At 36.6% G+C, this 24,522-nt stretch overlaps 1 protein-coding gene across 5 annotated transcripts in view; it reads right to left on the reverse strand.

The window, feature by feature from the left end:
* VTA1 (vesicle trafficking 1) overlaps positions 1 to 23,015 on the reverse strand; it is a 68,734-nt gene extending 45,719 nt beyond the window's left edge. For 2 of the 5 annotated variants that reach the window (XM_070461572.1, XM_070461570.1), the window contains exons 1-2: positions 22,840 to 23,015; positions 2,580 to 2,674 (exon numbers count right to left, since the gene is read on the reverse strand). In XM_070461572.1, the coding sequence (XP_070317673.1) occupies positions 2,580 to 2,674; positions 22,840 to 22,951 (207 nt within the window). In that variant the 5' untranslated portion in view covers positions 22,952 to 23,015. Of the gene's footprint in view, positions 1 to 2,579; positions 2,675 to 8,874; positions 8,946 to 18,790; positions 18,995 to 22,839 lie in introns of all 5 variants that reach the window. The other 3 variants (XM_070461574.1, XM_070461573.1, XM_070461571.1) reach the window with 3 other exon arrangements.
* Between the last annotated feature and the right edge of the window lie 1,507 nt (positions 23,016 to 24,522).

The raw sequence follows: 24,522 nt of genomic DNA on the forward strand, positions 1-24,522 counted from the left end.
TTTTAAATGTCAAAACATGTGAGAGCATGCTCGGTTGTGTTCGCCTCTCTGCTATCTTATGGACTACAGCCCACCAGGCTCCTCTGTCCATGGGATTCTCCAGGCAAGAATACTGCAGTGTGTTGCTATTTCCTCCTCCAGGGGATCTTCCTGACAGAGGGATCAAACCTGCATCTCCTGTGTCTCCTGCACTGGCAGGTGGGTTCTTTACCATTGAGCCACCTGGGGAGCCCAAATATCAAAATAATAAAAAGCAAAAAAAAGAGAACACGCCCAACTATGTAAAGCATCAGACAAATATTTCAAATATGCTAAGAAAGATGGAGTTAAGAAATTCTTTCCTAGCCATATAATTTAAATTTTAAATTTACTCCTATTTCAATATCTCCTATCAAATATAGAAAAATACAATGAGAAGGATCATTATATCCTAAAAAGTATCTCTCAGAGCACACTGTTAAATTTAGCCAAATACACACCTCAAATCAACACAATTTACACCCATGTAAATTTCCAGTCAGTACATCCCTTCCCTACACACAGAAAAACTTAAAAGTATTTTAAAAACAAATTAAATTCCTACATTTTACTGACACTGTCATATTGGAATAAAGCGACCTTCCAGAATATTAGATCTGAGTATCACAGTATTATTTAAAAATTGTTTTCAAAGAATATTATAAAGTAAAGAATTAAATTTAGAAAAAGCCACAGAATTTTTCATAAAATTGGCAAAGTCAATATTCTCATAATTAAGGCCCAGAGGAGACTGAGTATTGGAATTTAAGGACATCTGGGCATCCTTACCCCGAACAAAAACAGAAAAAAAAAGCCCCACGTGTAACACTAGTTTACTGTATCCACACTGTGAAATAATTTAATTGGAAAGGCAATTTATTTCTGGAAAAATTTAGTGGGAGTATGCCATTTAATCTCATCCTCAACATAAACTATCTGGCAGCAAAAACATAATATACCTGAAGTTTTCCAACTATAAATATAAACATTATAACACAAGTAGATACATTCTCACTATGGAATAAACTTCCTTGTTATTTAATGCAGATAATAAAAAATTCCTGGTAAGTCCCTTTATAAATATGATTTTACATTTTGTGTATTATAAAGAACCATTTACGTTTTGTCTTATCCATAAGCTATTGTTATTTCACCTATTATTGTTAAGCTGTAAAATTAAGAGGTTTATTCTATATTAATGTCTGTAACAGATGGTATTTTACAAAGTATTGCTACCTGTCAGACACATTCGTCCACCTCCTAACCTCACTCTCCAAAAGAGTACTCAAACTTTTCCTGCATTCACAGAAGCAGCATTAGAAGCAGAAGGCCAGACAGGCTCCAAGGGCAGCTGAGTGGTCATCAGTGGTGCCACCAGGCGTACCTTGGGTGGATAACAGCATAAGATGACAGGGTTCCGGCTCAGAAGGTCAGACACCCATACAAGGTTAGAGAGAACACTCTTATCCGTGGCTGCTTCATACAACCAAGACTTTGATCTGAATAACTTTCAACATTTATAAAAGGCTCTGGACTGACTGGTATAAGTGTTTTGATTTTTAATATAAGTTTTAAGTTTTGTTTCTCTAAACAAAATAATGCAACTGGTCAAATAAATATTTAGGTTTCTAATTCTCTTGTTAGTCACTCAGTCATGTCTGACTCTTTGTGACCCCATGAACTGTAGCCCGCCAGGCTCCCCTGTCCAAAGGATTCTCCAGGCAAGAATATTGGAGTGGGTTGCTATGCCCTCCTCCAACCCAGGGAGGAGATGAACTAATGAGCAGACCTTGACACTGTTAAAAAAGAAACTGGGAGGCACAGGGTGGAGCCCCTATTACCAAGTGAGGTTACTATAGTTTAGCATTGCCTTCCTGATATATTGATACCCAATCAAATCCATTCAGTTTTCCCTAGATTGGTGCTTCCACACAATCTGTGATGTTACATCATAGTTCAGGATGATTCGCTAGTCACCTACCACATTTCTGTCAGCAGAGGAGATGCCTGGGCCATACGAGTATCCTGTTACAGGACTAACAGTGGGAGGAAGAGACAATAGCAAACTTGCCTCGTTGTCCTTTTCACTAAATAAATAGTCCATTTCTTTTCTTTTTTTTGGCTGTGGCTTGTGGCATGTGGGATTTCAGTTCCCTCCCCAGGGCAAACCCACCCGCCATGCAGTAGAAGAGCAGAATCTTAACCACTTGACTGCCAGGGAGGTCCCCCATTTCATTACTGTAGAGCTATTTAAGAATTTCTAAATCAATCATCCATGTGAGTACATGAAGGAAGGTTAGAAACGATTCGTTACTTCAAAGGTCGTCTACAGTAACCTGGAACAAGAAATAATGTATAAACAAAGACACTGAAACCGACTTTTACTTACAACTCCCTAAGCAGTATAATGTAAATGTAAAAAAAAACTGTCTAATTTTTCCTCAGCTATAGTAACACTGCTGATGGACACCAACAGTAAGAGCTACAATAACACACACACACACATGAAATAAAATGGTATTATAAACATCAACCAGAAAAATGTTCAGTGTTCAACTTACAGCTTCTAACTGATCCATTAGCCTTGATAGAAATTTACGACATTCAGGAGTTTTACTATCAATCTTCATTCCAGTTTGCATTGCATATAATCGACCTATAAAGAAAAATACAATGATATGAATAATTCCCAGGACTGAATGTTTAAAATATATTTTGTCTCTAATAAATAATTTAAAATTTAAGTGAATTTAGAAATAAAACTTTGATTTACTATGGATCTGATTCACAAATATAAAAAACACAGAAACACTATCCAAAGAATACAAGATTCATGATGATGATAAATTTCTATGAAGGAAAGTCTTCTCTGTTGACATTATACTTAAAATAAAAGGACTAGTCTGAGGTTGTCAAAAGGACCTGCAATTTAAATTTATAGTATAGTAGGTAAGTGAGGGCATTAGGAAAAACAACCTTGTGTATAGGAGCACTTGCCAAGGGCTAGATATGTGATAACTGATAAAATACACAATATGCATTGGGAGAGGGGAAATGCCACTTGAGCTGAGGTTAATGGGGAGAATTGTTTTGGTCATTTTTATGTATACACGTAAAAATAAACATACTGAAGGAGGAAACAGACAGAACAGGCTCTATCTCGAAAGCAGGACTCCATCTTGGGTCAGACTGTGGACTTTGCACTATATGCCCAGTATCTATGCAAACAACATACCAACTGGAAAACCAGGTCCCCGGAAGAGCCGCAGGGCTTGTACCTAGACTCTCCGTCTCCTAAAAGAATACCCTAATTATCTGTGTAACCAAATAAAATCATAAATTCTATCATGCTTATTGGCGTATGACCACAGGTCTATTGGTAATTGTCCACTGTTAACTACCTAGGCTTAAGGCATACGAATCATGGGTTAACTTTGATTGTATCTTTCTTTTCCTTTGTTCAGGCTTGTTTCAGAGAATTTGGGGAGGTGGGTTTGAGCACATACACTTAGGGTATATAAGGTTTTTACAAAAACTGGTCGGGGTCCTTGGCTAAGAGGAGACTCTGTCTTGGGCCCACTGGTGTAATAAACTGCACTCTACTATCTGCATTGTCCTTCTGAGTGAGTTGGTTTCCTGAAAGTGTGGCTACAACAATACCATCTCTTGAAAAAAATAATAAAAATGTTACAGATAAGGCTGAAGCTAGAAACTTCTCTGAAACCACAACCCTAAACAGCTTTCTCAGTGATGAGAGCTGTGAAGTTCGGTGGTAATTATTACCACCGGTGCGTACACATACTGCTTGTAATTTTCCTCTTAGTTTCAGTAATAAGCCCTGAAGATCTGCGTAGCCCTACAAGGCTCCACAGTATGGACACAACATTTGAACTAAAGCACAACTAGGGAGTTCTCAGATTTTCCAGATTACAAGCCATGCTGCATTACCAGACCTTCTTGAGCGCACACTCCTGGGTTCCCGTGGGAGACACCAAGGAGAACTGCTGGCCAGTAGTACGTGCACCTTCCTCATTTGAAGAGCTACTCTTCCACTGTCCTTCAAAACAAATCACCACTATGCAGTTACAGCTGCAACACATGCAAGCAGCCATCTTTCCCAAACTCACAGAAAACTGACATTAAATTAAAAACTGGTATTAAACGTATCGCTCTCAGGACTGTGTTATCTCACTTCTGATTTTGCATTTTCACTACTCAAAAGGTCTTAGAGATGTACTGAAGACCTCTATATCCTCTTTTATGAATGCAGAATAGCTATCAAAACAACAATTCGTCAAATTTTCTGTTTGGTCGCTTGTTTTTTAACAAACTGCCTTGTGGCAGTTCTTTATACAGTAGGAAAGAGCGCTATCCTGTCCCCCCACACCCCCAAGCGGAATCTTGTGAACACTATCGCCTTTCCTGCTCCATTCTGTTCTCCTTGGCAGGGAATCATCTTCAACCTATTTCTTCTCAGATTCTGCAACTCCAACTTAAACTCCATGATAATGGCAATTGTGGTCCACTTGGTTTGCTGATGGATCCTTGACATCTGCGATAGTGCTTGGCCTTCGAAAAACATTTTCTGAATAGATAAAATACATGAATGAAAGAACAGCTCATTCTGCCTGACGACTTTAAATGCCACTTTTGTCATTCATTATCATATATTAAATTTTCATGGGACAAAAGGCCCCAACTCTGTATATTGTCTATCTTGCTTTGTTACTTGTTAGTCTACTGTCTATCACAGCTTTATTTACTACAGCTTTAGAACATGGCAAGCTGTTAGTTACTCTTACGATTTCCAATTCATACCTTCTTTAAAGATGTGTTAATATACAAATAATATAATCATGTATTCTGCGTGTGTTTAAATTCAATAGCTGTGTCTGAAGGAACTACTTTTAAAGGCTTAGGCTTTTAGGATTATCTCACAGAGCTTGAAGTTTCATTTATTAATGTATTTATTTCTGTATCAAATGTATGGATTTGATTCATCCAGTTATCAATGAGAAACAAAAATGGAGTTTCTTAAAGACCTGTACTGATTTACACTGACTCACAATGTAAAAAGCATGACACTTTCATTTTTACTGTACAATATCCAGCACTGGATATTAATCTGACCAAAAAAAAAATCTAATTTGGAAGCAAAAATAAAAATCCACTTATTATATTCATTGCTTTGATCACAATGTGACAAAATTTTCTTTTTCTCTTTCTTTTAACCACATCTTTTTTCTTTTAAAAACATGTCCAGGTCGTTTGAGAACTTGGTTTGAATCACCTCTCCCCATGCCGTGACTTTTAAAAGCATGGCTGATCACCATCCCCTTTTTAAACCAGTCATCTCTTGAGTTGTTCCAGCTTCATGTTTATTTTAGTCAGCTCTTCTTTTTTTTATAACTGTGACAGAACTCCCCAACACATCCTCTTAGTGAGTTGTTCAGGTCTTTTCTTCCAGCATTTTTGCTGTATTTCTTTATTAAAAGTACATCACATGAGCTCTTTGGAAAATAAACATTTTGGATGCAAGTATTATGCCATCTTTCAATTTTTGAATGTTGTTTTAAAATACAGAAACTTAAAATATTTATGTATCCAGTGATTTTTCTATCAATCCTAAGCTTGGAAAGTTCTTTATCTCCAAGAAACTGGATATTCAGTTACATGACTTTACCAGTTTTTCCTCTAGTTTTCCAAATTTAACTCTTTAATAACTTGCATCTACCTCAGTTACTGGTATCTGTCCCAAAAGCAAGTGGTAAAAAATCCTTTCCTTCTCTAATGACTTGCAGTTCGTCTTTAGTATGTTTTTACTTTTTATATGTCTTGGCTATTTGACTTTACTGAGATTACAGATCAAATGTCTTCTCACATAATACCTATAACTGACAATATGTTTTTTCTTCCTTGAAATTTAATCTTAGTACATCTTAATGTATTACCAAATTTTTCTGAAGACTTTTAAGTGTTCTTCCTCTTATTTTCAGAGGGAAGGCTTTTAGCTGAGTGTAGGGATCAATTCTGTGCCAGATTGCTTCTATTTCCCCTAACAGTTCTTGCCCTAAGCTATACTGAGGCTGCAGACTTTGAGACCCATAAGAGTCCAGGGAATGGCTACAGTGTGGGAAGAAAATATCAGCATTTTATTGATATGTTTATTTCATCCTTTATACTTTTCTTTTATATGCTTCCCTGGTAGCTCAGTAGGTAAAGAATCTGCCTGCAGTGCAGGAGTCCAGGGTTTGATCCCTGGGTTGGGAAGATCCCTTGGAGAAGGAAATGGCAAACCACTCCAGTATCTTTGCTTGGAAAATCCCATCAACAGAGGAGCCTGGCAGGCTGCAGTCATGGGGCGGCAAAGAGTCAGGCACATGTAGTATTTTTATAATATATATATATTTAAATATATTGTATGTAGTACATCAATACAGAAAAATTATTTATAAAGTTACATAATATTGGAGACTCATGTTTCATTATTTTCAACTTGAGGGTAGATAAGCAAAAGGTTAAGCATCACTGCTTACTGCATCCTTACTCCTCTCAACTGTAAACTATACTTTTTGCCCCAACCACGTCCACGTTTCTCCACAAAGCCATACTCCTTCTACCGTACTCCCCGGAAATATTGTTGAAACAACAGTTGAAACAATTCTGAAGAATCAGCAAACTGTCTTACCTTTTCTTAGATTCCTTCTTCCCACCTGAATGTCACTTAAGAAATCATTTTCTTTGCAGTTCTCTCAAGTAATGAGTTTTAATTCTCTTACATTCCTTCCAGTATTTATTTATTTATTTTTTCCCTTCCAGTATTTAAAAGAATTAAGAGTTGGCAAGTATGACTGGTTTTCTTTTTGCATCTCGCTGTTACAGTATTCTCTGAAGGCTTTCTAAATACACTGGTCTAGTGCTCATCCATTCTCTTCCACTGGACTGTTACACTTGTAATTGCTCATGGACCTCAGGGTCTTTCCTTATCTTTCCACCATCTTAAAAATTTTGCTGTTCACATGGATAATTAACACTTGTGACAGAGACAGCTAGCAGCCTACCTGCATCCCTTCTCCCTGTCTTCTTTACTAACAAGATTCCTATATTACTAGGGAGTTGTAATATAGCTAGCCAAAACAGTACATTTTCCAGTATTCCTCAAAACAAAATATGGCCATGCTAAGACAAATATCACATAACCAGAAATGGTTGAGAGAGACTTCTGGAAGGCTGTAAAACGGAGATGACGGCAGGGGAAAGGAAATGACTCATCCCCCTTTCTCCTCCTTGCTGCCTAGAACAGAAATGGGATGACTGAAACTCGAGTAGGTAGCTTGGACCACAAGGCGACTTTGGTAATCATGTGCTGGTTTACAGATTTGCAATCAGAAAGAGCCTGGGTCCCTGACTTCATGGAATTGGTACTGGGTACTGCCAACATCAGGCTTTCTTTTAAAGGAGGAAATAAATCCTTATTTTACTTATGCATTGTAATTCTGAATTTTCTGCAATAAGAAAGCAGATCTATTTCTAACGCTGTGCTCTCAATTCTTATCAATACTGATCTCCCTAACTGTACGGACTCTCCCTTATATGCCAGTAACCTCATAGCTAAATTACCATTTCAAACTGCTATACTGCGAATATCAGTATATCATGTACTCACTCTAAACTGCTTTTCTTCCAACTTTACACTCTGTTTGTTACAATAGGCTTGCAGTTCATTGGTGTCTCTCTACTACTTCATTACAATCAGTCTTTTCTCTTTTAACTTCCTTCTGTAACTAGTTTTGATTTTATGGTAGATTTTTCTAGGACTTTATTGCCCTATCTCTAAACCCTTTTTATTACATTCGTCTGGCAAACATACACTCATATATAAGCCCAACAATCCTCTCTCTCTGCATCTACATACCAGCAACACAGACCATAGACAGATGAGCATCACTATAAATATTAGAATTATCAACCTCAAATGAGCTTAATACTTTTTCATATTGAATATTCCAGTATTATTTATTTGAGCAAGTAAAATACACTTTCCATCACTACAAACTGAGCAAGCTACAGTTTTTTAAACACACATATTTTTATGACATGCTAACATTTTATGTCCTGTGTGAAACATTTGGTTTAAAACTAATCTTAAAGCTCTCTGTTTTGTTTCCCATATTCTTTCTTGTTTTGGCATTCTCTGAAGACATTTTATATTAATTGTGTAAAGACTGGTTTCCTTATCTTCTCAACCTCTCAAATGACTCAAGCACATTTCAAGCAAAACCTTGCTCAAACACACAAACAGAAAATTAAATAGACATTAGTTAATTATTTACTGTCAATATATACTATTAGTCAACCCAGTAACACAACGTGAGGAAATAGAGGAGTTAGCTTCATTTCCCTGGGAGGTCTTTCTCCTTATTTTATTATCAAGTGGACAGTGTATGAATCCTACCATCTATGGAGCGTAGTGAGCTACTTAATAGAGCAACCTTGGGAATAAATGGCTATTCAGCAAAGGTAAAAGTCCATTAAGCAAACACACAGAAAACTAATCAGTACTTTCTTGTTATCAAGAGAAAGTTATTTATTCCTATGTAGAAAGTACAATTTTCTTTCTGATTTGTTACTTTTAACTACTTCCACCATTGCTCATAATAAAAATGAAGATTATCTGTATCTCCTTTGAATGAGAATCAGATTTATTACCAATTCACTACCACCAGAGTCATCATCAATTTCCCTCACAACACAAATATAATATAAGCTTCTTACCCTCTAAAACCTAACCTTAATACAAGTGGCTGATACTTGAAATACAGTGTAATGACAACATAGTTTAATGGTTTCACTTACATGCATTTTTTTCTTGGCTTACATGCATATTCAGTCTTTGCAATTACGAGGACACTGTTACAAAGTAATACCTTTAATTGAAGGACGAGAAAGAATCATCTCAAAATTGAAAAGATTTAAGTACAAATTTGCCTAGCTTCTGTATTTCTGAATATCTTACATGGTTTACAATTTGTAAGTTGTATAACAAGACACATTTTTCTAATATTAACACAGTGAAAAGATGTTAAATCTACTAATGAAAACTTATACATCAAAAGATCTTTTAGTCATACGGATGGGAAAAAGGACTACTTTCACATAAAACTCTGTTCAGGACAAGTAATTCATTGTAGAAGCACAGGATGAAGAAAAACTGGTGTCCAACATGGAAAATTACCCAATAAAACAGAATAAATATGTAGCTAGAATCACCTATAGTGAAATACATTTCATCAAGGAAATGTGTTTATTTTTATGAATAAATATTTTTTAAAGATGAGTAATGAGGCATATTTGCAAAAGGACTGAATACTTTCCAACCTAACTTTAATGTGAAGCATTTAGGAGACAAATATTTACTAATCCTCAAAGTTTCATTAAATCTAAACATTAACATTCTATCACATCCTCATTTATACACGAGAAAGCTAAAAATATGAAATGCATGATATCAAGACGCAAAAGGCACATAAAAGCAATTGTTAAGAGTGATGTACTAGTGGGTTAAATAAATATAGCACTCAAATAGGAATCACTATGACTTACACTGATGTATAAAGCCAAATTTTATTTCAGTAAATAGAACCAAATATATTACTCTACTCATAAGTATATTATAAATACCTCCTATATGGTTAGTATTGTCTTTGTGAAGGGACAAAAATAAAATAAAAACAAAGTATGAATGAATATATCCTAATAAAGGGTACATACTTCACTCATTCCTTCATTAAACAAGTATTCTTAGAGCTTCTGTCATAATAGCTTTAAGAAAGGTTAGCTCCTTCTGAATTTCTACTAAAAGATTGTGCTGGTACTTAGTAAACACTAGTGATGATTTGATTACTAAAATAAGAAACCAGATTCTAACTTTGGCCACAAGGAGTAATATTTGACATCCTACTGTGAACAATCAAAGAAAACTAGACAAAATATATAAAAGAGGTTTTTAGACAATGCAAACAGACATGGTAAGATTAAGACATCTGAAGAAAGGAAACATATGAGACGACACCAGTATCAGCTTAGCATTGTGCCTGGAGGTACATCCCAGTCTAAGGAGTAGGAAGGGAATCCTAAACAGAACACAGTCCTCTATGAGTTGAGAAAATGAACTGGAGTTCAGGGAGACTGGGGCAGCTGTAAATTGAGGGGCAGAGTTCTGAAGAGTACGGAGCTACACAGAAAAGAAACCCAAAAATCTGTATAGGAGTTTATCTTGAGGCTCAGGTGAACACTGCCATGTGCATGTGAAGGAGAAAACTCTACAAGGTCAAAGAATGAACAGAAGCTATGAGAGGGATTATCCCCAATGCACACATAGGGCTGGGAGGCATTCAAGTTCCAACCAAAAGGAGCAGAGAGCCCCAGAGGTTTACCCAGGATATTCTGTAGACAGCCCCCAACTAAGTCGACAGCCCCCAATTAAGTAGTAAAGCAAAGAGTACTTTAGAACCGTCCCCCAAAGCTAAAAACAAAACAAGGCACCAAAGAATTAAACTGAATAGCAATTAATTGCTGGCTGCATTTAATCCCTTCAAGGAACAGACATTCAAGAACTTAAAATTCACTCTGTCCTGCAATCAATCAAAAATTACTAATGATGACAACAGTAGAAGAATGTGAACATAAAACAATGACAAAATAATGGAAATAGCAGATGATGACATTAAAATACTGGGAAATCATTTTGAAGTATTTTATTGGAAGCCATGAATAAAATAAGGAGATAGAACATACACAAAGAAACACAAAAGGGCCATCCAGAGATGAAATATAAGAGTATCTGAAATGAAAAGTTTTACTCAACAGGATTAATAGTAGTTTAGATCTCATTAAAGAAAAAACTAATGAACTTCTGAACACAGCAATAGGAACTACCTAGAATAAAGCAGGGAGAAAAAAGACTGCAAAGGAAAACAAGCACAAAACCAGAGTTTCAGTGTGGTGTGGGGAACCATCGAATGCTCTAACGTACATGTGATTGGAGTCCACCACCTTAACGGTGGGCAGGAGTGGCAAGAACGATTGATAATTCTTTACCCAGCAAAAATATCTTTCAAAAGGAAGGATGAAAATAAAAGCTTGTTTCACACAACAGAAGCTGAGAGAACTGGTGACAATCCTTTAAAGGAAATGATAAACTTTTCAACAGGCAAGAAAATGACACCATATTTAAAACCAACGACAAAGCAATGAAGAATGCTGAAAATGGTCATTATGTGGGAATATACTAAAATTTTTATTTCCTCATTTTATAAATTTCTTTTTAAGAAGGACAATTAAAAAATAACTACATTCTAGGCTTTACAAGTTTATAACTGAAATATATGACAACTACAGCCACAGGACAGGAGAAGGGAAAAGTAAGTTCTAAACTAATATGTGAAATGCGACTGTATACAGTCGTTGACTGTGATAGGGGTTCCCTGATGGCTCAGTTGGTAAAGAACTTGCCTCCAATGCAGGAGATGCACGTTCGATCCCTGGGTCAGGAAGATCCCCTGGAGGGGGGCATGGGAACCCACTCCAGTATCTTGCTGACAGAATCCCATGGACACAGGAACGTGGTGAGCTACAGTCCATGGATCACAAAGAGGTGGGCATGACTGAAGCAACTAACACACACATACAGCCTGTGACAAGTTACTGTAATGCTAGTGTGTGTGCGTTAGCGTAGAGAGTCTAACACCAAAATGATTTACTCAAAACAGGAGTAATTACTAAAATGACTATTCTACAATATAAAATTCATGTCTGCAAATATGTTTGCAAAATAAAAAAAAGAAATGGAATGTTAATGGATAAGTCAGCAGGACAACTTTCCAAGGTTTTTATTATTAACCTGTCATTGCTACAGTAAAGTATCCTGAGTCAGCTACAATAAAGAAATGATACATACTTAGACAAGAGGACTGTGAGCTCAAATCAACTGTTACAGATATAGAAATCAGCACAAAAAACTGCTTATCTTTAATTGGCTTAGTGAAAGTTATTACTCATTAAAATCAATTTCTGTGTGATTAACAGCAAATAACAGGCAACTGATTATTAAGCCTAATATCCAAGTAATTTACCACCACCAATAAAAATCCACTATTATTTAGCCTTTAAATATTTACACTTGTGTCCTATGACATCTTGTATATGAAAAATACCATGTGTATTTTCAACTTCCTGAACAACTACATCTAATTTTCCAATGGTCATATAAAGAAATGACTCTCAAAGAACATTTATACATACTCACTGAATGTCTATTATTTGTACAATACCACCCCCTAGAGGAAACTTTAAAAACCCAAATCTGAAACTTTATATGTTGATATTTAATATCAACTTTATGTGTTGATATTTGATATCGGTACTAAATATCAACACATAATTTAAAGGGAAGGAATCTTTCTAGTTTTCACTTTATCCACAACATCAAATGTCACAGAATCACAGTATTTATCATATGATGTCTATGTTTAGTAGGAACTCAAACATTTTCTGGCTTCATTAAGGGGAGAAAAAAAAGAACAAAGAGAGAGAGCTACAGAGCTCAGAAAGATTTGTCAGTAACATCAAGCCTGTCCTCCATTTCTACTCTCCACTTATCAGGAATCTTCCAGATTACTGCACCAGTTCCCTTTGTTTTCCCATGGATTTAACAAGCTCTTTACGTTCACTCTGTAACTGCTATTCTAATTACCACTCTCAACAGTTTTTCATATACCCACTTCTCATCCAGCATCTGTCATTCAGGTCCCGGCTCCATCACTTACCAACAGAAGGACCAGGATGACTACGAGGTTCAAATCAGATACCCTGAAGAAAAGGACTGTTATGAATGCCAAAAGCTACATGAATGTTAGTCATCTGGCCTCTTTATTCCACAACAACTATAAGGTGTAGCTATAGGGACCATGGCTGCCCTAAAAGTCAGGACAATTTACCATTTTTGGAGTACCTATTCCTTACTATGTAAGTATCTTTAGTGGCCAACCACTCACTACCTGGTACAGTGAATGAATCAAGAGGCCCTAGCAGGGTACAGCCTTCTTAAGTTTACACTCTAGAAGGGACAACAGGCATATGAAAAGCAATTTAAGATAAAGCCATACAAGGCACAATGAGGTCCGAGAGATGATGCATCTTAAAACCAGGGAGTTTAAAACAAGGCCTCCCAGAGAAAGTGACATTAAAGCTAGAATCTTGATAAAAATGGAGTGGGTTTGATAAGGAGGGGAAGAGGTGTCAGGGGCTAGAGAACAATGTTGGAAGGTCTGGAGACAACAGAAAGTCAGTCAGGTTCTAGAAATGGAGTGAAATTCAGCTTGATTAAAATTACAGAAGATGATGCCATGTTCAAATCATGAGTGATCACTAAAGGCACTTACGTTTTTTCTGACAGTCAGATGGAGCTACTACTGGAGTTTAAAAATTTTTTTTTTGCTTTTAGTAAAGCTTTTGGTTTTTAGTAATGATGGTATGAAACACGCCCACTTGATGTTTCAAGAGAACAGCATCGAAACATGTCTATTATCTAGGGTGAAACAGATCACCAGCCCAGGTTGGATGCATGAGACAAGTGGTCGGGCCTGGTGCACTGGGAAGAGCCAAAGGGATCGTGTCGAGAGGGAGGTGGGAGGGGGGATCGGGATGGGGAATACATATAAATCCATGGCTAATTCATGTCAATGTACGACAAAACCCACTACGATATTGTAAAGTAATTAGCCTCCAACTAATAAAAAAGAAACACGCCCACTTATAGGAAAAATTTTAAAAAGACAATCAAAAGAAAACCATCCATAAACCTAAAGCCGCATTTTTTTCCTCCAAGTTTATTATGTGTGTATGTGTGCATTTTAAAAAGTTCACTTCAGTTGCTCAGTCCTGTCTGACTCTTTGCAACCCCATGGACTGCAGCACACCAGTCTTCCCTGCCCATCACCAACTCCCGGCCCTTGCTCAAACGCATGTCCATTGAGTTGGTGATGCCTTCCAACTGCCTCATCTTCTGTTGTCCCTTTCTCCTCCTGACTTCAATCTTTCCCAGCCATCAGAGTCTTTTACAATGAGCTCGTTCTTAGCATCAGGCAGCCAAAGTACTGGAGCTTCAGCTTCAGCATCAGTCCTTCCAATGAATATTTAGGACTGATTCCCTTTAGGATGGACTGGTTGGATCTCCTTGCAGTCCAAGGGACTCCCAATAGTCTTCTCCAACACCACAGTTCAAAAGCATCAATTCTTTGGCACTCAGCTTTCTTTACGGTCCAACTCTCGCATCCATACATGACTACTGAAAAAACCATAGCTTTGACTAGATGGACCTTTGTCTACAAAGTAAGGTCTCTGCTTTTTAATATGCTGTCTAGGTTTTCATAGCTTTTCTTCCAAGGAGCAAGCATCTTTTAATTTCATGGCTGCAGTCATCATCTGCAGTGAAAAGTTCAAATCATAGTATATTATATCCTGCATTTTTATATCAATCTTTCCCCATGTTACAAAAAGTGCTAATTTCTAAATGATTACATCACTTTCTGTGCAATGGATATATCATAACTTAACCATTTCTACCATGATATATGTTTAGGCTATTTTTGAGCTTGCCACAAATGTATATAATTGTTCAGATAATCCTACATAAACTTCTTCATATATTAGTGATTATATCATAGGCAGAAGCTTTTCAAAACTGGAATTACTGCACATCCGATACTTTTACAATTCTATATACTTCGATAAAATGCTTTCTAAAACTTGGAACCAATTCACACAGCCATGTCAAGGAGAATTTCATCACATACTCATTTTGCATGGGTTATAACTTTAGTCAAAAAATGGTATGCCATCTTAATTTACATGTGCTAATTCAGCTGAACATTAAAAATTAGTATGCTCTCTTTTAGTAGTGCAAACCCATTTCTGTCCATTTATAGGGATCATAGTTTTCATTTTTTAAAATGGATTTGTATGAGTGTTTTCCCTATCAAGGACACTGGCCCTCTGTCTCTCATCTATGGGAAATATTTTTTTCCTAATGCAAAGCTTTTATAAATTAATTGTACTGCTTGTGTAGCACAGGATTTCTAAATGTTTAGCTTTATCCTTCTTTTATTCTGTGTTTTCTCACTAAGCATTTAAAGCAGAACTTTCAAGCAGCAACAGGTACTATCTGCTTGAAGTAGGGGCTTCCCTGGTGGCTCAGATGATAAAGAATCTGCCTGCATGCATGAGACCTGGATTTGATCCCTGGGTTGGGAAGATCCCAGGGAGAAGAGAACAGCTACCCAATCCAGTATTTTCGCCTGGAGAATCCCCATGGACAGAGGAGTCCGGCAGGCTATAGTCTGTGGGATCACGAAGAGTTGAACATGACTGAGCAACTTTCACTTAGCTTGAAGTAGAAGGTAGGAAGCTATCTCAATAGCTTAGATGTAAGGTGAGGGTATGATGTCAAAGAAACTAAGAAGGTAAGTAAAAATTTAAACATTTGATGACTGGGCTGACTGCGACAGGTATGAAAAAAGGAAGTGAAGGTTAAGTCTGTAATTTCTTAACTAATAAATCTGAAAATCTGAGAGATATGAAAGATATTCTAGAAAACTTTAATGCATCAACATTAGCTCAAGTTAAAATTTTTAAATGTGAGAAATTGACAAGTGTATAAAAGAATGTCCGCAAAGCATAAACTTCTGGCTGTAATAGGATTAACATGAAGGATTCTTCTTAGGCAACTTCTATCTTCACTATGGTGTTGGATACATGAACCTCCACTTGAGAGAACTATTTAGAGCTAAAGACAGACATATACACAAATGAATTCATGGAAAACGAGGTAAGTCTAAATGAGATGGGAGGACTGTGTCAGTATCAATATTCTGGCTGTGATACTGTACTGTAACTTTGCAAGCTATTACCACTGGGCACAACGAGTGAAAGGCACAGAGGATCTCTTCGTATTAGTTCTTGTAACTGTTTGTGGACCTATAATTATTTCAAAGTAATTTAATCAAAAAAAAAAAAAAAAAAAAGGAGTGAGATGTTCCAAGTAAGAGTAAATTCAATAATTTGTTATTACTAATGAAAAAAGTCAAAGAAGTAAACTCTAAGCATATTAGTCAAAAAGTAATTTGATATATGATATTTCAACACTTATTCCTGACTTAAAAAGAAAATAAAAGATCAAACAACTTAGAAATATAGGAATACTAAGGTAACAAAAAATGATAAAACACTGGAGTATTCCCATTAAGGCCAGATCTAAATCATTTCTGGAAATCACAAAATACTGGAAACGAGGAACCACAAAGGGCACATACCTGTGACATACCTATGACAATCTGATAGCCACAAGCTATGAAATACTGTGCTTTGAGATTCTTTTCATTATGTTTCTGTACTGCAGTAAGAGCATGTGAAAAAACTATGAATTGCCCTATATTTATTCAATCAACACATATTACATGTAAAGTACATAATTTCCAATTATCTACCATGGCTTAGGTACTGTATTAGGAGTTAAGAGATACAATGATCATTACTTGAAGACATATTTCTTGCTTTCACAGAGTGAATATTCTAGTAAGCCTGGAATATTCGTTAACACTTAGAACAATGGCATTCATTAAATATTTATGAATGCCACTTATGTGTCAGGTGGTGAGAAAAAACAAGGTATCAGTCCCTGCCTTCCAAGAGAATCCAGGAGACTGAAAAGTAAAGTGATACCTTTCTAGACATCATGCCAGATCAGGAAAACCAATCTGTAAAAACAATACTGAGTAGGGAATTCCCTGGTAGTCCAGTAGTTAAGACTCCAAACTCTCAGTGCCGAGGGCCTGGGTTAAATTCCTGGTTGGAGAACTAAGATCCTACAGGCCCTGAGGCATGGCCAAAAAAAAAAAAAAAAAAACACACCCCACAAACTTAAGAGATCAACAAAATATTAGAAACAAAAATACCAACCAAATATCTGAAAATCAAAACACAATGTATACTGCAAAGTGATCCAGAGGATGGAAACCCCCGATTATTCATTTAGGTTTCTATCAATGTGTCTGAATAATGCCTCCAATGCACAGCTTATTCCAGCTACACACAGTTCAAAAGGAAAAAAAGTAAAAAGTACTGAGTCAATAAGAGTTAAGTTCGATTAAGAGGAAGTCATAGGGGATTCCAGGCAGAGAGCAACATACAGAGAGGAAATATAAGAGAATATGGAACTTTTATAAATCAGTGAGCACTTCAGCAAAATAACCTTTAGTTTTTCTTCTCACAAAAAATTCTTCCTTGCTCTAGGAATTTAGAAAATTTTGTTTGCTCTAGTTTACAGAAATGCATCCCTTCACACATTTTTAGGCTGACATTTACTACTTTTTATCTGAAGTTTAAACAGGTAAAAAAATGTAATATCTGTATTACAGATGTCAAGTGTTGACATCTAAAAATTTTATCACTCTTTCAACTGTAAACACCATAGCAATTTGATATCTATTACCATCTTTTCATATTAAAAATTTATTTTTTTAAAGAGTCAGAATACACTTATTTTCTTTTAACCCATATTTCTATGTACTTATTTTACAGGATTATATTATAAAAAATGTATTTGCATGCTCAAAGGTGTTACTTGATTATCCTATCACACTGCTCTGCAACAAAAGTATATAAAAATTTAAATTTAAATTTTTATTAAATTTCCTGAGAGAAGTTGCTATATGTTAAAATGTTTCTTCTGGAATTGAGTTTTTGCAATTGTTATATATAGCAATGTAACATTTAAAACAATATGAATTTTATTTATCTTAATAATCACTAAGTATACAAAATAAAATTTTCTTGGAAATGCATGAGTTAACTATGAATTAACACGATTTATCCTCATAACGAACCAGAGTATTGGTTCTATTACTGCTTTCATTTTTATGAATTTAACAAGGGAGAAAACTCATTAACATAAAGCAGCAGATGAGAATGGAAGCTTTGTCACAGCAAAACCACCAAATTCTTTAAATTCCTTCTGGGTTATAGGCTAAAAACCACATTATCACTTACCATCAAATAACATTTTTAATAATCTTTCTTAGCTGACATTTTAATTAGGTTTGCCTCAAAATTTGTTTTAAGACTAGAAAAGAATGTGTCACCCCATTATCAGAGTATTCATCTTCTCAATTCCTCTGAAGTATACAGAAAAGATCTTATAAAGACTCTCGTTTGCTTTCAATCAAAGGCTTCTTTTTATTGTAAGAGTGAGACAGGATTGGGAAAACTGATATAGTGTTCATTTCAACATTCTCTGGCAGGGAAAAAAAAAGTTATAATATTTGAATCATCACTTGTTTTAAGTGTATTTCTGAAAAAAGCAAAACACTTCAGAGCTGAAGATTTACCTAATTTGAGGAGAATGTCCACCGTTCTACATAATTGGCAAAACTAACTGCTAAAGTCAAACCAATCAGCCATTGGAGGCTTACTTTTTTCAGAAAAATATGACTTCTCTAATTCAAATAAATGTTAACACATGTTCCCACACACTTTTTCTCATTTCTGAATTCTAAGACTATAATTTTGATAACCTACAGACCTTGATATGAGCTTGTCACCTGAATAAAACAAGGTACTCCCACTTCAGCATTCCCCTTTTGCTCTTACCTCAGGAATGACACTTTAATAAGGAACAGAGAACAAAATGCTAAAATCATATAATGAAAACTCTTACCATTTTGAAACTTCAACACAGGCCAGTTTTGAACATGTTTCCCAAGAACAAGGACAACACACTCCATACCATCTTGCACTTGACCTTGGTTGCAAACTGCCCCTCTGCACTCCTCTGGATAAAATCCAAAATGATTGAACAATGGCTGCTAATAGCTAAGAAAAATTCCTTCTTCTTCTGAGATTCATTCTTGACCAATTATTCCTGAAAGGAGATGACTCCAGGTGACTCCCTTTATAAAAAGCTGTATGTCAGAATGTTCCTTTGACATCCTTCTTTCCCATGCCCAGCATTTTTAAATAAAGGCTTATTCTGCGCTCTGACTGGTTTTCTTCCAAATAAGACACATAAAGACAGGAAGCTTTATCCAATGGCTTAATAAATGGAGGTTTCACTAACACCAGTAATTTGTTAGAACTGTCCTTTTTTTCTGGACACCCTGGAGGATTTTCCACCTTCTCCTCCAGAATAATACACCAAAAAAAATACTAATGATGTAGGAGAGTCTGCCTTTATTCTTTAAAGTAGGAAAAGGGCAATTGAGAACAAGATATAGTAAAAATAAATAAATAAATAAATAAATAAATAAAGGGAAGCATACTACTTTGCCACCTTGACCAAAGGAACTTTGTCAGAAAAGAAACACAGAAGTTGCGAAATGTGAAAATGATTCCTGTAGAATTATTTGCATACTGAAGTTTGAACCAGTCCATCCTGAAGGAGATAAGTCCTGGGTGTTCATTGGAAGGACTGATGCTGAAGCTGAAACTCCAATACTTTGGCCACCTCATGCGAAGAGGTGCCTCATTGGAAAAGACCCTGATGCTGGGAGGGATTGGGGGCAGGAGGAGAAGGGGATGACAGAAGAGATGGCTGGATGGCATCACCGACTCGATGGGCATGAGTCTGAGTAAACTTCGGGAGTTTGTGATGGACAGGGAGGCCTGGTGTGCTGCGATTCATAGGGTGGCAAAGAGTAGGACACGACTGAGCGACTGAACTGAACTGAAGTTTGAAGAGTACTGGTTTAGTAGTTCTAGTGCCTAAGTTACAAGAATAAAAATGTCATGAGCCATTTTTTGTTATACAGCAGAATCAGACCTAAAATATAACCTATACAGTAATTATCAGACAGCAAATATAAATGCAAATATTTTTAAAGCACTTAAAGAAATAAGTGTGCTTTTAGAACAGTTAAAAGATTGTCAGAAATGGTGAGGCTGATTTAAAAACAAAGTAAGAGAACATCTAGAAATAAAAAATGAAAATATTAATAGAAACGTAACAGATGGGTTATACAATAGAATATATGGAGGTGAACACTGACCTACAGAAATTACACAGAATGCAGCACAGAAAGAAAATGGACACGAACTATCAAGGCATTAAGAGACAAAGAAGCCAAAGGAGGAAAATGCAATACATGTCTAATTAAAATTGCAGGAAAGAACAGAGATAGCAGAGAACAATAATTGAACAATAATTAAAAGTAGATAATTTTCTAGATTTGATGAAAGACACCCATCTACAAACTCAGGAAGCCAAAATCTCAAAGGTACACAAAAAGAAATCAAGACCTAGAAAATCGGAACATAAATCATAAGGAAGAGATTACTCAATTGGTCATAGTTTAAAATTAAGAACTTTTGCACATCAAAGGATTTCATAAATAGAACGAAAAATCAAAAATCAAACTTCTCAAATAAACTTTGAGAAGACATTTGCAATACCAAAAGATCAGTAGCTATATTAAAACAATGAAGTAGAAAATGGTCAAAAGCAATAAGTATGTATTTCAATAGGAAATCACAAATGGTTAATTAACATATGAAAAGATGCTCAACCTTATTAAGACTCAGTGAATTGCAAATTTCATGCCAATGAGACATCATTTCACAGTCTCCAGATCAGCAAAAATTTGAAAGTCTTAATAACTGCAAGCATGGTAGGTATATTAGTATTCATTTTACTATTCCTTGAACTGCATATACACATTATATATGTTCTTTAACATGCACATGCTTCATAACAAAAATATTTTTAAAGTGACACCTGGTTTTGGCAATAAAAATCATGGTTCTTGCCTGCTGAGAGCAGTTTCAGTGAAATAATGGGATTGAAAACCAGACTGCAATGGGCTGGAAAAGATCTATGAGGTAAGGATCTAAAGACAACTACAGACAACTATTTCAAGCTTACCTTTGAGGTTGGGCAGACAGGACTGCAACTCTAGGGGAATATTACTGTGAGAGGTCCTTTTATTTTTTAAATAAAAGGGAACCGGGGCAAACTTTAGAAAGAAACAGCAAAAGTGGGAGGATAATGACACAGGAAATAAAGGGTCCCCCAGGATAGTAACAAAGGTATAGAATACAGAGCCCATAAAGACGGACTGCTTTTAGACAGAATCAAGGGTTCCTATTTCATTGTTATAAGAAATAATCTCTCTGACTTTAATTACATTGTTTTTCTGCTTGCTCTATTCACTCTAGTTACAACAGTCACTTTGATCCTCCTTTAAGCAAGCCCCTACCCCAGGACTTTTGCACTGGTTATCCCCTCTACGGAGAGCACTCTTGCCCAGGTGATGCAAAGCTTGCCTTTCACTCCTGTTAAGTTTGTTCAGATGTGAACTCAGTGAAGCTTTCCCTGACCACTCTGAAAATGAAATCCCTTCCTCACTTCCTACCACCATACTCCTGGTAATCCCTGTTCTTTCCCAGCTTTCATTTTCTTCACAATCTTCTAATATTCTATATAATTTACTTATTTTATTGTTTAATCCCCCCACCCCATAGTATGTAAGCTTCATGAATGCTGCAGCCACAGTGCCTGGTAATACTCATACAGGTAAAATCTCAATAAATACAAGCTGAATGAATGATTAATGATTCCTGCTTGAGGAACCTGAAAAACAAGTACAACGCAAAAATGTTGTTATGATCCGAACAAACTGAGGAGGTAAAGCCTTGAGAGTAATCCTCTTACTGCCCACAGAAGAGGTGACATTTGAGTTAGAATCTGAATTAAGGAGTTGGCCAAGTGGAAGAAAAGGTAGATATTCCAAAAAAGGGAAGAATGTGGAGGTTTGAAAGGGCCTTGCACATTTTAGGAATGAAAGTGGGGTACACCTGGTTTAAGGCCAGGATGACAGCAGACCATATTTCAGCTAACCTTATATTGTCTATAATAGAGGACACATTATACTGAGCTTCTCAAAGTTAAAAATCTTTTTCAGCAAACTATAGTTGCTTGGTCACTGTTTTATTTGCAGCAAAGTTAGAACATGGAATATAAAATGACCTGTACTGGAACTATTCTCTTTAGCACAAAGGAAAAAGTGTGAACAAGTTTCATCTGTGTTTTTCATCAACTGTAGATTATATGTATCACAGTCAACCAAAGTGACAGTATGTCACCAAATGTCTCAACCTCACTTATTACTCAAAATCAAGGCTAAAAGTTCTCATTTTTAGGAGACAGCAGTTTAAATGCAAAAGAAGAAATGGGCAAATACAAGTGTTTGTTCTGTAGCAGCCACTCCCTATTTATGAATGGGCCTGCAAGTTGTCATAATTAACCCACACTCATTACAGTGTTTTCAATTAGTCAATCTTCCTTTTCCCAACATCACTACTGTCTTTGGAACACTTACCTTCCTTTTAGCCCCAACTCAGTTACTTAACTACCCAGGTTAATTTCAGGATTTCCTGGTGGAGACAGAAAGCTCCTGTGTACACACAGGGAGAAAACTTTGGAACACTGCTTCAGAGTCCATGAGCCCATGTATTCCGTTTAAAAACATTTAAGCACAAGACTGGATAGGTGGTGGACGCTAAAGTACTTTCGAAGTTTTGCCTTTCTGAGGCCTGGAGGGGGCAGAGAACTTGGGGATCCCTGAGGAGGGCGGGGCCCCAAGAGACTCCCAAGACAGGTCAGAGGTCAAAGCTCAGGTCTAAAGCGAGAGAGGCGGGGCCGGCCTTAACACCAGGGGGCGGAGGGGGGGGCCCGGAGGCCAAGGAGGGCCGCGGAGACTCGGAAGGACTCACAGTAATATGCCACCACAGGGTCCCGCTTGTCATGCTCCTGCGCCGTCCTCAGATGATGCTGTATGCTCTTAAACTGTGGGGGCAGCGGGGGGAGTGTAGCAAGAGAAGCCATCTCCTCTTCAGGAATCACCACTTCCTACTCGCCGGCCGCCGACACTTCCGCTTCCGCCTGGGAGGGTGCCCGCACGAACGCGCACGGCAAATCCCGCCCATTTCCCCGTTGCTCAGCGACAGCGAGGCAACTACGGGTTGGCCGCAGGGACAATCTCAGTTCGCCTGGCACGTGGCGGTTAGAGCCCAGAGGAAGCTGAGCGCCTCGGCCATCCCGCTGCCTTTGGCACCAGTGCCCTCTGCTGGCTGCTGGCGGGAGGGACCTGGGATTTTGTTTTACTTCTCTTTGTTTGGCCATCGACACCCCTTTTGTGGCTGAAGGACTGGTAGAAAGGGAAAAACAGGAAGAAAATGGTGTTTATTGATTGGGAGAAAAGGTAAAGAGGTGAATTGCCTTTGGCATCCTTCAGGAATTATCGTTTCCAGTTCCTCACTTTATATTAATAGCGTCCGTAGAATCCTCTCTGACTTTAGAAACTTTGAATTGAATTCTTTCATAAGAGGAGAGACGTGTTTAAAATTTTAAATTATATTTCTATATGGACACATTGGATAAAATAACCGGATGCTTTTTCAACATGAGTACTAACCCATTAAACTTAAAGAACTTTTGTTCTAAGCTGGGTGTATACACTAGTGAATTAATACTTTGTAGATAGCTTGTTTCTGGAGAGTAATGAACAATTTGCAGAGTTCTTTGATAGTTACTATCTTGTCAATGCACAAATAAGGCATTCATAGTTCTTGCTCCATGCTGCCGACTTATACCATTTTAGGTAGTCATCAACTTTTCCTTCTACCATCAGTGACATTAATCCTTTTTCTTGTTTCTCCATGCATACTATCAGGATATTACACTTTATTTACTTCCTCCAGCAACCTTCATCTTCATTTTATCTCACTTCCCAGTTTTGAGAGTTCATCTTAAAACTGGTTTTCATTGGAAGCACATCACTTGAAGAAACAAGATCTCAAACTCTGAAATTTCCCTCTGCCTCCTATTTTCTAATCAATACTCCACCCTACCCTCACCCAAACATCTGCAGAACCTGCTCAATGTCCTTGTATTAACTACAATGCACATCTATCTTTTTTCCACCCCTATTTGCAGAGTACATCACCTTACTCAGGGGGCTGCCTCTTTTTCAAAGAACTGAGTTTTGTGTTCTCCCCAATTTAAGCAACATATTTATTAGCTCTTAAGAATGCATTTATTCAGCTTTCTGACCCTTACAGTTTGCATGATATATCTTTTTCTACTTTTATTGTCTATGTAATATTTGTTAAAATATTTTAAAATATTAAATCTTTAAATATTTAAAGTGAGCTTCTTGTTAATAATTTGATCTGTATATTTTTAAAAATGTTAGTCAGCAATCCCTGTTTTGCTTTGAAATGCTTAGACTTTTATATGTATTTATTTTAGATATTTATATTTATTTACATATTTATATTGTATATAATATATTATATATATATTTAAATATTTATATTTATTGTAACTTGATATTTTTAGGTCTAATTCTACTACCTTGTTATTGTTTTCAATTTGTCCCCTCTGTTTTTGTTCCT

This window comes from Odocoileus virginianus, chromosome 34 (genome assembly GCF_023699985.2).
Source record: "Odocoileus virginianus isolate 20LAN1187 ecotype Illinois chromosome 34, Ovbor_1.2, whole genome shotgun sequence".
NCBI lineage: Eukaryota > Metazoa > Chordata > Mammalia > Artiodactyla > Cervidae > Odocoileus > Odocoileus virginianus.